General features: G+C 46.7%; 1 protein-coding gene across 1 annotated transcript in view; it reads left to right on the top strand.

Annotated features, from left to right (window-relative positions):
* The window catches only part of smad6b (SMAD family member 6b), a 34,491-nt gene extending 28,845 nt beyond the window's left edge, over positions 1-5,646 (top strand). Inside the window, exon 4 of the mRNA XM_073850310.1 lies at positions 4,713-5,646. Coding sequence (XP_073706411.1) covers positions 4,713-5,254 — 542 coding nt within the window. The 3' untranslated portion in view covers positions 5,255-5,646. The remainder of the gene's footprint in view (positions 1-4,712) is intronic.
* Positions 5,647-14,823: the final 9,177 nt, after the last annotated feature.

Raw genomic sequence — 14,823 nt, 5'->3', positions numbered from 1 at the left:
TGCCGTCCGTCTGTCTGTCTTTCCTGGTCTGAGTAAGACTGTATTTCCAGCTCTGGCGGCTTGTCAGAGGCTCTTCACTGACTCATGAGCGAGGCCTCCAGGGAAGGGGGAGACAGGAACTCTGTATCCTGCTTGTTGTGTGCATTTTCCAGCCCCTACCTGAACACATGCACGCACACACAAACACTGCCACGCGGTGCAGACATTTAACTTTCTGTCAAGGGCCGAATTTGTTTCTTGAGCTGAAGTGCGCAGATAAATGGCCTGTTGATGCACAAGATGATGCAGAGATGACAGACAGTGTGCAATATGAATCTTCAGCAAGGAAAATTCAGTGTAGGATGTTGTAGCTGTTTTGGAAGATGGTTTCTTGTTGGTTTAAGTTGCGCTGCAGCAGTGCTTTTTTCAGTTTGTATGTGCGTCATTTTATACTTTCATTGAAGAAGTATAAACCCACAAAACCAGTCAATAAGGGTCAATTTTTTAAAAGTGAAATTTATGATAGGACGATATTTGGCCGAGATACAACTATTTGAAAAACATCAAAATATTGAGAAAATCGCCTTTAAAGTTGTCCAAATGAAGTTTTTTGCAATGCATATTGCTTATCAAAAATTAAGTTTTGATATAATAATGGTAGGAAATTTACTAAATATCTTCATGGAACATGATCTTTACTTAATATCCTAATGATTTTTGGCATAAAAGAAAAATTGATAATTTTGGTTTTGTGTTCCAGAGTCACATATAGGCATTTAAGTGTGTTTAGTGTTTAAAATATTAAGTTAAATGTATTTATATACACTCATATATTTTCCATTGGGGTTAAAAAATGCAATATACCGTATATTCTCTACAAAACAGTACATTTTATGTGTTTTTAATTAGGTTTAGATGTTTTATTATGTTTTCTTCGGTACACACTGAAAAATGCTGGATTATTTCGACCCAACTGTCAGTCAAATATGGACTTATACAACTTTTGGCCCATTATTTGACCCAAAGTTGGATTGAAACAACCTAGCATTTTTAGAATGTAAAACATATTTATATGTATATGTAATATAATGTGTGCAAAATGCATATATCATATAAATAAATGTAAGCTAAAATTTGCCAGTAGGGTTAAAAAAATCAATAAAACAGAAACAACTTAGAAATAAATTTAGCTTTAAAATAGTTTAAAAAAAATGTTTAAAAATAAATTTTAAAAAATCCAGTTGGGTAAAAAAAAGTCTTAGTTAGCTTTAAAATAGTTAACAAACTTAAATATTTTAAAATAGTTATAAAATAAAAATAAATAAATAAATATAAAAAAAAAAAAAAATGGGTAAAAAAAAAATTCAAAATAGCTTTAAAATGAAAATAAAAAATAAATAAAATACATTTTTAAAAATCAAGTTTTGGAATTTTTTATTTTAAAATGAGAGTAATAAAAAAACCTACTGATAAATGTATTGTTTTTTTGCAATGTGTTCTGTTTGTTCATATTTCAAAAAAACAACTTGAACATCTGGTTTGAAGACTGGTAGGTGTTTTGTTGGATTGTCTACCAGCTTAGACCTAGAAACCTTCTACCATGTTCTAATCTCAGACTGGGTTTTTCAGCAGGGAGTGTAACGTAAAAGTAAACCTGAAAAACAAAGAGATGGCACTAGCTGGTTTTAAGTTCTAAGATTCTAATGAGTTTGCCCGATTAGTTCTCTTCCTTCCCCGTCTCCTTTTTCCCACTGACACACACTCACACGGCACCGCTCAGGCGAGAACAGCCAAAACACACACTCCTCTCTCAAACACAAACATTGGCTGATATTCTCTTCAGCTCTAATATACTTAAAACACATGAACACACATGCACAACACCCTCAGGAAAAGGGCCGGTCTCTGGGCTGAGCATTGTTCGCTCCCAAGCTAAACATTAAATAGATTATTAACCTTTAATCTTTGCACCTCTGTTTAAACCCACAGAACAGGCAGCGCAGACTCAACCACCCCCTTTCTGTGTCTCTCGCTCACATTAAAACGGGGGGCATTAATCATATCACAGCACTTTCGGCCATGTGAAACTTCCTGCCGCATTGTTTCGTTTTTTTGCATCTCATTGATTTAGGTATAAGTTCAAATGCAGCCCTCATTAGGCGGCATAGCTGGAAGCATGTCTTCCTGTATCCTTTCCGTTGACCTAACATAGAGCTACTGGCCTAACATAGATGCTTTGTGGAGAAAAATCTCCACGGTTATTATGATTTATTCACAGCATTCTCCATGAAGTGTTTTTGGATGAAACACCAAGTGCATTGGTTTCATTAGACCATTCAGGCAGAAAAACCACCTTGCAAGCTCAAAGAGGATGTAAGGAATTCTGTAATGTTAACACGCAGGGGCCCAGCGCAAGGGGCTGCTTCGATAAAGAGAAGTGAGTTTAAAGTCAGTCCTGATTTTACATCTCCAAACAGTTGTGCTATAATGAATTTCTGGGTTTGTTTGAGGTGTTTGTTTTTCAGTGTGTTTGTGTGTGCGTTTGTGTTGATTGTCTATCTTGGCACTGGTTGAAGCATAGTTCACTCAACAATGCAGATTCTGTCAATATTTATTCACCTTCATTTATTTTCAGTCTGAACACAAAATTAGAGTTTTGAATAATCTTTATGCACCTCTACACTCTTAAAAATAAAGGTTCCAGAAGGGTGTTTTTGCAGTGATGCCATAGAAGAACCGTTTTTGGTTCCTCGAACCTTTCAGTATACAGTTAAAAGAATCATTTTGAAGAACATTTAAAAAATCTATAAAGAACCTTTTCTGCATTTGAAAGGTTCCATGGATGTTTAAGGTTCTTCATGGAACCATCGATGCCAATAAATTACCTTTATTTTTAAGAGTGTACTCTATACAATGATCAAATAGGTTCATATTGGCCCTATAGGACTTTTACACTATATATTATATACTATATATATTACATTACATTCCTTTCTTTCTCCAGTCAAAAATAAATTAAGGTTTTTGAGGAAAACATTATAAGATTTTTCTTAATATAGTGGACTTCAATGGGAGCCAGCATGTTGAAGGTCCAAACTGCAGTTTCAGTGCAGTTACAAAGGGCTCTACGTGATTCCAGCCAAAGAATAAGGGTCTTATCTAGAGAAACAATGGTCATTTAAAAAACAAATACAAATTTGTATACTTTTTAACCATAAATGCTGTCTTGAACTAACTCTGCAATGAGCGTCTACAACTTCACGCATTACATAATTAGTTCTTCATCTGTGTACTCAAAAAAGGTTTCAAAAATGTTGGGTAGGGCAAAAACTAATCAAATTTTTTCCTCCAACTTCGAAATTGTCTGACATTGTTGTTTTACCTTTTTTTTAAAGGGCGTTTGACTTTCTTTGCATGTCTGCTTTGTAAACACAGGGTTGGTACTTCCACCTTTGTCATATGTGACCTTTTCCAACAACCTTTTTTAGAAAATGACTGAATGTTTCAGTAGATAAGACCCTTATTCCTCCGCTGGGATCATGTAGAGCCCTAAGAAACTGCATTTAATCTGCAGTTTGGACCTTTGAACCCATTGGCTCCCATTGAAGTCCACTATATAGAGAAAAATTTTAGAATGTTTTACTCAAAAACGTAATTTATTTTCAACTGAAGAACGTGAAACATGAAAATTTATTATGGAAATGTTTATTCTGGAAGTGAACTAATCCTTTGATTTAACCAAAAACCGTAACTAATAACTTTTAGGCTAATTCTCATTGTTCAAACTTGCTAACTCTCCTGTATTTGTGATTCATCGAAAAAAAAGTACAGCATACAGATTTCTAATGACCCAAGGGTGAGTAACTGATGTCAAAAGTTTCATTTTTAGTGACCTGGGCATTTGTTCGACCCTGAATGAGCAGGGACTATAGACCTGGCCCTTAAAATCTCCCTGCCAATGGCGTCTCAGGAGCGAAATAATGGCATCACTCAATGTGCAAGTTAATCTGAGCTGATAGCGTGAAGCCTGAGGGGTCAAAGGGTCACAAGCTTGCGCTAAGTTGTCAGGGAGCTGAAAGCTGTCCCCAGGCCCACAGCGGGAGCTGGCAGGGAGGGGACGCTCCCTCTCCACCCAAGCCATCACCACCATCACCCACCCACAGGAATGTGGAGGAGAATAGAGACGGGGGAGGGAGCTGTCGCCGGATATGAGCTCATAGCTTTTCCATATCCCCCTCCTTCCACAAATACTTTCTCCCCGGATCAAGAAAGAGCGGGCAGAAATGCACACAATGCGTGGCGCATTGTGCTTGGAAATGTTTAAGAGCGTGTGTGGCTGAGATTGACACGTATTGAGGGAGTTGTAACTCACTCAGGGTTTGGCACCAAACAGTCTGCAGACAGACTCCCAAGCTATGGAAGTGAATTAAATGAGCTGATTTAGAGGTTTCTTGGTTGTTCTGTATGTGGGCATTGCAGATATGGATTTTTTCTCTTTTTAGAGCTTCATTTGAACTGTTTTTTTTTTGTATTTGTTTGGGGTCATTTGTGACAACTTCCAACTTTCAGCTTTTCTTTTGCATGCAATGCACAAGTAAATAACTAATGAATTAAGTTTTGAAGTAGTGCCCTCTTGAGGCAGCACATGACAGTGCAGCATTCAACTCTGCATAATAAACCTCCTCTAACCATCTAAAAGTTATTGACCAACACATTTTCTTTTCTTGTTTCAGATGCCAGTCTGTCACCTGACGCCCCCAAGCAGAGTCATTGGTGTAACGTGGCGTACTGGGAGCATCGGACACGGGTGGGACGCCTCTACACGGTGTACCAGCCCGCCGTCAGCATTTTCTATGACCTACCTCAAGGCACGGGTTTCTGCCTCGGCCAGCTGAGCCTGGACCAGCGCAGCAGCACCGTGCAGCGGACGCGCGGCAAGATCGGCTACGGCTTGCTCCTCAGCAAAGAGCCAGACGGAGTCTGGGCCTACAACCGCAGCCAGCACCCCATCTTCGTCAACTCGCCTACCCTGGACGTCCCGGGGAGCCGTAGTTTGGTGGTGCGCAAGGTGATGCCCGGCTACTCCATCAAAGTGTTCGACTACGAGCGATCGTCCATGCTCAGGCAGGGGGCCGAGTCCGAGCTGCTAGACGGACCGTATGACCCAAACAGTGTGCGCATCAGCTTCGCGAAAGGCTGGGGCCCTTGTTACTCCCGCCAGTTCATCACTTCCTGCCCGTGCTGGCTCGAGATCCTCCTCAACAACCACAGATAACACATACACACGTGGACTCAATTGTGTTGAGAGACTTTTGGACTCCACAGACTATCCCAAATATCATCTACTTAGATTTAATATAAAGTTTTATATATTATAAGAAATATATATTATACTTGTAAATACTGGAGTCATTTTTACGATGTAATTATTTATGTATGGTGCAATGTGTACATGGACAAGAGGAAAAAAAACGGGAAATGCACTTTGGCTTATATATTATATATATAAATATCTATAAAGATAAAGAATCTTTCAATACCAATTTGAAAAATTATACAGCAAAAATAGGAAGAGCCTGGTTTTGGTGTATAGTTTTCATATACTATTAATATCCAGATGAAAAGCTAACACCATTCACACATTGATAATAAAGTATTCGCATAATATTGCTGTGCTTTCTGTCTCTCACTTATGTTTATTTTTACCCATAAATTACTTGATTCTAAATGGTTATTTTTACATGAAAAACAATATAATGTAGATTTCAAAAATAAAAAATTAGCGCATTATTTACTCATCCTCCAGGCATCCTAGGTGTATATGATTTCCTTCTTTCAGACAAATCCAGTCGGAGTTATATCAAAAATTGTTCTGGCTCTCCAAAGCTTTATAATGGCAATAGGCAGGTGTATCTTTTCAACAGTTCAAAATAAGTCAAATAAAGTGCATCCATCCATACTAAAAAGTGCCTCACATGGCTCCGGGAGGTGAATAAAGCTCTCCTATAGCAAATCAATGTGTTTTTGTAAGAAAAATATCCATATTTAAAACATAGTAATCACTTTTATCTAGCTTGCACAAATGTGTTTAACCCCCCCCCCCCCCACCACCCCCCCCCAGAGCTGTGTGAGGCACTTTTTATTATGAATGGATGGACTTTATTTGACTTGTTTTGGACTGTTGAAAGGAAACACCCGCCTATTGCAATTATAGTACACAAGTACACCTAGGATGCCTGGAGTAAAAGAACCATTATCTAGTATAAAAAAACCTTTTGTGCAATGAAAAGTTTAAATGGATGTTGAATTTTCTTTGAGGAACCATAGATGCCAATAAATAACCTTTATTTTTAGGAGTGTAAACTATCATCTTGATCTGATATTAGGCTTTGTGTTTTATCATTACATCCTCAATTGTTTTTTACAGTGTTTTAACCAGAGCGACTTTTTCCACCATCATTCTGGGAAGCCCTGTCCACCATGAAATCTCATTGGTTGAGAATGCTGTTCTGCATAACAGTACTTTAAGCATTAAAAATCTTTCTGATTGGCTGATACTATATTGGTGCCTGGTTAGGATGTAGTTTTGCAGACAACCTGCTGTTCAAATAAACCATCACTGAGGAAGTGAAAAGAAATCCATGCTATTGAAACTGAGGGGGCTTTGGGCATTGGCTGTCATTCTAAAAACTGTTCAAACCTCTGGAATTAACATTGTGAAACCGAGGGAGGTCGTTTCAGTGGCGCAAAGTTATTTCAGGCATCAATCTCCCTTTTCGCTGTGGAGCCAAGCGCACATCTACACGTTGGTTGAGAGAAGGTTGCAGCCAGAGTTCCTTGAGGTCCTTGAGAGCCTTGCTGGCCGGTGTTGAAGAGAGAGGAGGAGTTTTTCTGAAGAGAAGATGATGTATCCTCAAGCATGGCTTCCTCTCTGCTCCGTCCCTGCAGCTCCTAGCCGGCTAGCCTCCACAGCGGCCGTGGTCAGTGGTTTATGGGCCCAGCTGCGCTTCTTTCTTCTGCGAGGGAAGAGGTGGTGGCTCCCGTCCCAGTGCATTGATATATCTCTATGAATGCACATGGCAAAACCAAGACCTTTAAAAGAAACTATGCACAGGCCAGTAAACTACTTCCAAGGTGGATGTGGTAGGGCTGGCTTCCTTTCTAATTGTGGGTGTTGGTTGTCAAAGTCGCTGGGGGAGAGGAGGAGGGGGCTGCGGACTAACCTGCCAAAAGCCAGTTTGAAAAAAAACAAAAAACAATCTGGTCCACGCAGGCGAACAATGCGACTGTAAATTTTACAAAGAGATGCGCGACACTGGAGGTATTGCAGAAGCGGCTTTGCCATCTCACACGGAGAGCAAAGCTCTTTCTCCCTACGCGACGTCTGCCGCCAGCCCCGTGCCGAGTTCAAACGGCCCAGAGGAGTGGCTCCTCTAACTGCAACTGGGGGCCATTATCCTGCTCCTTTGTGTCTGCTTTATGGGAAGAGGGCCCGGATCACCACTCGGGGAGGAACTGGCAGACTATTATACTGGGCAGGGCTAGAGCCTGAGACACATAGTACACAGATTACACAAGGCACCTCAGCGGGTACAAAAGGGGGCCTAATTAGACCAGGCCTGGGTGAGGTCCAGAGAAATAGCGAGAGCGAGAGCGAGAGCTACCAGGCCTGGGAACGCGCCCTGCTCCTCAGCAGCTCCAGCGTGGAGTGAGTAAGAGAGGGACGGATGGGGGAAGAAAGAAAAAAGAGGAGGAGAAACGGAAAAGCCATGTAAGCAGCTTTGCGAGTGTGCTGCTACCTCAGGGATGGTATTGATTAACGGGGTTTCAGAGCGTCCTCGCTGCCAAAGATGTCTTAAGCTGCTATGAGCTGGTGAGGGCCAAGCACGCCATTTTGTTTGCCCCATTAATGTACAGTTCAGTGGCCTTTGTGCCTCATGAAATTTCTTGAGAATGTTTGCTTCTCAGATCTTTCTACTAAGAAAAAGACCCTGATAATTTCATGCGTTTCCTCTAGCATTTAAGAAAATGAGTTCGGGTGGGTGATTTCAGAAAGGTCCATAGACCAATTTGGAGTTTACGTCACAGTTACAGTTGAGGTCAAAAGTTTGCATACACCTTGCAGAATCTGCAAAATGTTCATTATTTTACCAAAATAAAAGTGGTCATACAAAATGCATGTTATTTTTATGTAGTACTGACCTAAATAAGATATTTCACATAAAAGATACAGTCCATAAGAGAAAATAATAGTTGAATTTATAAAAATGACCCTGTTCAAAAGTTTACATACACATGATTCTTAATACTGTTACCTGAATGATCCACAGCTGTTTTTTTATGATTGTTGTTAATGAGTCCCTTGTTTGTTCTGAACAGTTAAACTGCCTGCTGTTCTTCAGAAAAATCCTTCAGGTCCCACAAATTCTTTGGATTTTCAGCATTTCTGTGTATTTGAACCCTTTCCAACAATGACTGTATGATTTTGAGATCCATCTTTTCACACTGAGGACAACTGAGGGACTCATATACAGCTATTACAGAAGGTTCAAATGCTCACTGATGCTCCAGAAGAAAACACGATGCATTAAGAGCCAAGGGTGTAAACTTTTGAATAGAATGAAGATGTGTACATTTCCCTTTTTTGCCTAAATATCATATTTTTTATTTAGTACTGTCCTTCAGAAGGTACTTGCATGTTTCCCAGAAGACAAAATAAGTTAAATATACCCTGATCGTCAAATTCCAAAAGTTTTCACCCCCTAGCACTTAATACATCGTTGTTGTTTTTTCTGGAGCATCAGTGAGCATTTGAACTTTCTGTAATAGTTCCATATCTGAGTCCCTTAGTTTTCCTCAGTGTGAAAAGATGGATCTCAAAATCATGGAAAGGGGTAGAATACACAAAAATGCTAAAAAAAAAAAAAAAAAAAAAAAAAAATTGTGAATTTGTGGGACCTGAAGGATTTTTCTGAAGAACAGCAGGCAGTTTAAGAATAGGACAACTATCACTAAACAACAACAACAAAAAAAAAACTGGATCATTCAGGTAACAACAATATTAAGAAGTATTAAGTACTAACAGTATTAAGAAGTATTAAGAAGAAAGTGTATGTAAACTTTTGAACAGGGTCATTTTTATACCTTAACTACTATTTTCTCTTGTGAACTATATGTAAACTCGTTTATGTGTTTTATGTCAGAATCAGAATGCAAAACACACCATTTGAAGCTAAACGCAGATTTTTAAATGGATGAAACCTGCTATGATTACCCTACTTTTAAATCATAAATTTGATTTAAACAATAGGTCTTAATAATATTTACATATGCAGATATATTGTATAATTTAACTCAACAATGGCAAGTTTGTCAATTCTGAGGGGTAAAAGCAGAAGTGTGGGATATACACTTTTTTATCAGAATTATTAGATATAATCTCAGAACTGCGAGAATAAATTCGAAATCTTAAAATATAAACTCAAATTTACCTTTTTTATTCTTTTATTCCATGGCTTCCATAGATTGCTACTTAAAAACCGTCATTACCCCTTCAGTCGAATCACTTCGACGTTACATTGGGATCTCGCCTGAGAGACCGATCATCTCTGAGCCTTATATAAAAAAGGCCAATTGCAAATTGGCGAGTGGACGTGCGCGTCGGCCACTCCCCCGCACATGCGGGTATATAAGAAGGCGGCGCGCATCACTCAAACAGACTTTCGCTTTCAGAGCCGGTATGCTCAAGCCTTCTCTCCTCAAGAAAAAGGAAAACTTCACGTTCCTGCTGCTCTCTCTGCTGGTGTGCGCCGATTGAAAGAGACAAACTAAAAGAGTGAATTTCTCGGCGCCGCCAGCGGGGTCCCGCGGGCGGCCGTTTTCACGGCCATAAAAGCCTCCTGCGTTCCAGCGAGCAAGCCCCATTGAATGCACAGTGGTGCCGCGGTTTCCTCCCTGGGCAGACCGGGACTAAAAGAGCAATTTCTCACGGCTGTGTAAAGACGTTCTTTTCAGAATGGCTTTCCGGCCGTGCGCTTCTGGGTGTGGCAGTTTCCTCACCTCTCTGGACGGACATGAAAGCTGCTTCACATGTCTGGGCATTGAACATGCTGAGGCAGCTTTCACGGATGGTTCATGCATTCATTGCGAAAGCATGACCATGGGAATGCTGAGGACTCGCCGCTCGCTCTCGGGCAGGCCCCCCTTCGCGCCCCACGGCCTGCGGAATTTTTCCGCCGCTGTGGCGAGGCACGAGGGGGAATTTCGAGTCACGGTGCCGAACGTTCCGCCGGCTCCAAAAGCCCTGCGGTCTTCCGCCCGCCAGCATACCCCCGTCGAGATGCCAAAGCAGTACGCCTCCCCGCCAGCCGGGCTGGGCGTCTCCTTTGGCGCTCCTCAGGAGGAAGAGATGTCTGACGCTGCGTCAGAGGGAGAGTCAGGGGGTGAGGACGCTCTTCCGGCGGCGCGGCGCCCCTCCGCGGTTGCTGCCCCGTCGGAGGCAGACTCCGAGCTCTCGGCTATGCTCCTCCGAGCCGCCAGGGGGATCGGCCTGGAGGTTACTCCATCGGCCTCGGCCGATCCTTCTCGGCTGGGCGACTGGTTCCTGGGGACGGCTCCGGCGGCATCGCCTCGCCCTCCCCCGGTGCCATTCTTCCCGGAGGTGCACGAGGAGCTGGTTAAGACCTGGCGGGCGCCCTTTTCATCTCGCCCGCTGCCCGGCTCCTCTCCCCTCGCCACCCTTGATGGCGGGGCGGCCAGGGGGTATGCGTCGGTTCCCCAGGTCGAGCGCGCTATGGCGGTGCAACTTTGCCCGCGTGGCGCTGCCACCTGGCGGGGCCGGCCGCGTCTCCCGTCCAAGGCGTGTGAGCGCTCGTCCGCCCTTGCGGGCCGCGCTTTTCACGCTGCGGGCCAGGCCGCCTCGGCCCTGCATGCGATGGCAACCCTGCAGGTCTACCAGGCCAAGGGGTTGAAACAGCTGCACGAGGGTGGTCCCGACCAAGGTACGATGCAGGAACTCCGCGCTGCCACCGACTTCGCCCTTCGTGCGACAAAGGTCGCGGCGCGGGCCCTTGGTCAGGTGATGTCCACGGCTGTGGTCCAGGAGCGACACCTGTGGCTCTCTCTGGCCCAGATGGCAGATGCCGACAAAGCACGCTTTCTCGACGCTCCCATCTCCCAGAGGGGCCTATTCGGCGACTCTGTCGAGGACTTTGCCCAACAGTTCTCGGCAGCCCAGAGACAGACGGAGGCGTTTCACATCCTGCCCCGCCGCGATGCTTCCATCCCGCCGCCGGAGGCACCGCCTCCGCCTGCACGTCGCCGAGGGCGCCCCCCTGCGGCCGCAACATCTACGGCTCGCCCCACCGCGGAGGCCCACGACGCCAGGTCGGCGAGAAGGGCCCGCAAGCGCAGAGCCAGCCGCAGGAGAGTGGCGCCGCCCGCGGCACAGGGATCGGCCCGAAACACCCGCAAGAAAACTGCGAAACGTCCCTGACGCGGGCCTCCAGAGGTGATTGAGACTGCTCCTTAGGGGATGCTAACAATCTACGCTCCCCGCTCCCGGTGGAGGGCCGGGAGCCACTGTGTACCTCAATGCTGCCGTCGGCTTTCGTCGACGGTACCCACTTTTTCTCAAAAAGAGCAATTTCTCACCTCTGGCTTCGGCCTCGAGTTTCCTTCTGAGCAGCACTTACACTCCTCGGAACCAGACTCGCGGCCGGCCTTCGCCAGCGCGGGATCCAGGGAAGAAGGTAAGCACTGCTTAGTGCAGTTAGACACTTCTCCAGGACGTTCATCCTTCTGGGTTCTGTCTCCTTCCCTGTCTCCCCCTAGGCTGCCCCACCACGGTCACGTCGGTCAACGTTCCCTTGATACCACTACGATGGTTGATACGGACGGTACGGCCCGGCCCCAGGCGTCCGCCCAGACTCAGAGGTACCCCTTACTTTCTTATTCGGGCAGGCGTGCCTCTGTTCTGCTTGCGGAGGTCGCGTTCCTACTGGCGAAGGACGCGATCCAGCCTGTCCCTCCCCCGGGACGAGGTCGGGACCTTTCAGTCTCGACTTCACGTGTCCAGTTAGTGTGGTGGGTTAATACCCGCCCTGGATGGAGCTCTGTCCCGATCCCTTTCAGGCTGTCGGCACACTCGCTCACGACGAAGCACATACAGCTATGTTTCCGTCTCCAGGGCTGGGTTGCAGCCATCTGCCTGAAGGGCACCCGCTGTCTCGTCTCGATCTTCCCCGGCGCACACCCCTCCGGCGGTCTGCCCCGGGGGTCGAGCGCTCAGCGCTAGGTGCTTCCATTTGGCTAGTCCCTCTCCTTCCTGCCTTCTTTAGGCCATGGGAGCTCCCCTGTCCCCTTTTTCGGCAGACAGGTATTCGCGTCTTCAACCGTCTCTTCGACTGGTGCTTTACCAGCCCACTCGTGAGTTCCGTTGTGCGAACATAGGGACTTGGTGCCTCGGCACCCCCGCCATCTGGTCCTTCAGGCCAACCGAGGGAATTCGTTTCCTCGGTCGGGAGCCTGACTCGGTCCTTAAGACAGCCCGCCTTACTACCTAGAGCGCGCAGTCAGTGCTGTAGTTCCTGAGTCAATCAGGCACAACATAGCGGTCCTCTCAACTGAGGCTCCTGGGGCACATGACAGCTCTAGCCGCTAAGAGCCGCTAAGCTTGTTCATGTGAGACCGCTTCAGCACGATCGAGTCCCAGGATGGGCATGGCATCTCGGCCCACTCCGGACTGGCGTTTTCCCGCAGTTTGGCCGACAAGCCAGCCCGTGGCTTACCACGGGTTGGGTTGCCATGTACGACAGAGGCTTACAGCCTCTCCATCTGCTCCCAGGGAGTACGTGGCACATTTTGCTACTTGCCATTCACTTGAAGCAGGTAAACTCAACCGTGCAGCCTATCGGCTCTCACGGCAGTCCACCACCTGCAGGATGGCGACTCCACCCCGTGACGCAGCTAGTTTGGAGCATATCGGTAGGCCAGCCACATCCGCTCGCCCCCGATTGCTCTCACTGCCAGCTGCCTCCTTCAGAGTAGCGCTGGCACTCAGCTGACCTCCGGGGCCCAAGTACGCCCTTCCCCAGTGAGCCTCCTTGCACAGACTCTGTGCAAGTCCAGGGAGGACGAGGAGTAAGTCTGTTGGTTGCGCTACAAGAATGGCCCACCCGGACTCAGGTCTAGTAACCGTTCCCTCGCGGCAGTCCCTCCCTGTAGGGCACGGTATGACACCCAGACCTCTCCGGTCTTCTCAGGCCGTGATACAATTATCACTCAGTCCGAGCTCCCTTGACTAGAGGCAGGCTCGCACTGAGATGAGGTCTATTTGCTGGCTTTCCACAGAGTTACACGGTTGCAGTATGCTTCCCTTCCTGCAGGAGAGTTTGAGCGCAGACTGTCCCCTCACTCTTTAAGTATATGCCGCTGCTTCGCCGCGTATCACATGCAGTAGATGGAGCTAAGTAGGTAAGCATTCACTGGCCGTGAGGTTTCCCAGAGGTGCCCAGAACGCACCCCACACCCTCTTGGGGCCTTCCCGTCGCCTTCAGAGCCGCGGGACGCTCCAATTGAGCCATTGGCCTCAGTCGAGCTAGCATTACTGTCATCAAGACAGCGCTCCTGACCGCCCTGGCTCCCGTTAAGAGGGCAGGAGACCTACAAGTTTTCTCTGTCAAGTAACGCCTCATACCCTCTGGGACCCCCCCGTCGCCCTTCAGGGCCGCGGGTTGCTCCTTAGGAGCCTCGGGCCTCAGTCGAGTTAGAATTCCTGTCATTAAGACAGCACTCCTGACTGCCCTGGCTTCCTTTAAGAGGGTAGGTTACCGACAAGCTCAGGTTCCTCAGAGGTGCTTAGCACGCACCTCATACCTCTTGGACCTCCCCGTCGCCTTCAGGGCCGCGGGTCGCTCCATTGGAGCCACTGGCCTCAGTCGAGCTAAAATTCCTGTCATTAAGACAGCGCTCCTGACTGCCCTGGCTCCCATTAAGAGGGCCTACAAGCTTTTCTGCCAGCAAAGTGTGTCGAGAATTCGGGCCCGGCGTCTTCCACGTTACCGTCGAGACCCCGGCCCGGTGCCCAAGGTCCCCACCACGCCTTTCCGCGATCAGGTGGTGGACCTGCAAGCTCTGCCCTGGAGGAGGCAGACCCAGTCGTGCTATGTTGTGTCGTTAAATATGTGAGACTGAATCACTCGGCACTTCAGCCGCACCAGCAGCTTCATCTGCCTCGGGATTCAGCAGAAAGGGAATGCTCCCCGAACTGAGGTTGGCTAAATGGTGGTAGATGCCTCTCCCTGTTATACCCAGGGACAGCCGTGATCCTTGGTTCATGGCACCTCACCAGCAGATGTATAAACCGGAAGCTGCGGGCTGGGCGACACCCTACCTTCGCTTGGTTCTCCAACCTTGCGTAGAGGCCGTTCTCCCGTGTCCTAACATAAGGACTCACAGGTGAGCGGGAAGACCGGCTGGTGTCGGCTTGCTGCGCCATTCCCACGTGGATCCGTGCGCTATTTCCCAGAATGTTCCCTCCGGCGAACCCTGGGTCCTCCTGCCCCGCAGTCAGGGCTAGGCGCGGAGTAGTCCTGCACTGTGATCCTGCCTGGGTCTCCTTCGCCCCGCAGGTTGTGGCTTAGTTTTTATTTATTCCAGCGGAGGAGACCGCTGTTTCCCTCGTGTATCCCTAAAAACCTTTATGGATATATTGAATTATTCTTATTTCCACATGTAGAATTTCATGTGCTCCGCCCCCCCAACCCATGCTTCAGTACAACTGGCATCCCTGGTGGGCCCCCTTATTGGGCCCCAGGGCGTTGGGAAGGTTACGTTACACTTCGC

The sequence above is a fragment of the Garra rufa genome, chromosome 11 (assembly GCF_049309525.1).
Source record: "Garra rufa chromosome 11, GarRuf1.0, whole genome shotgun sequence".
Lineage (NCBI taxonomy): Eukaryota > Metazoa > Chordata > Actinopteri > Cypriniformes > Cyprinidae > Garra > Garra rufa.
This window is presented reverse-complemented; position numbering and strand designations above follow the sequence as displayed.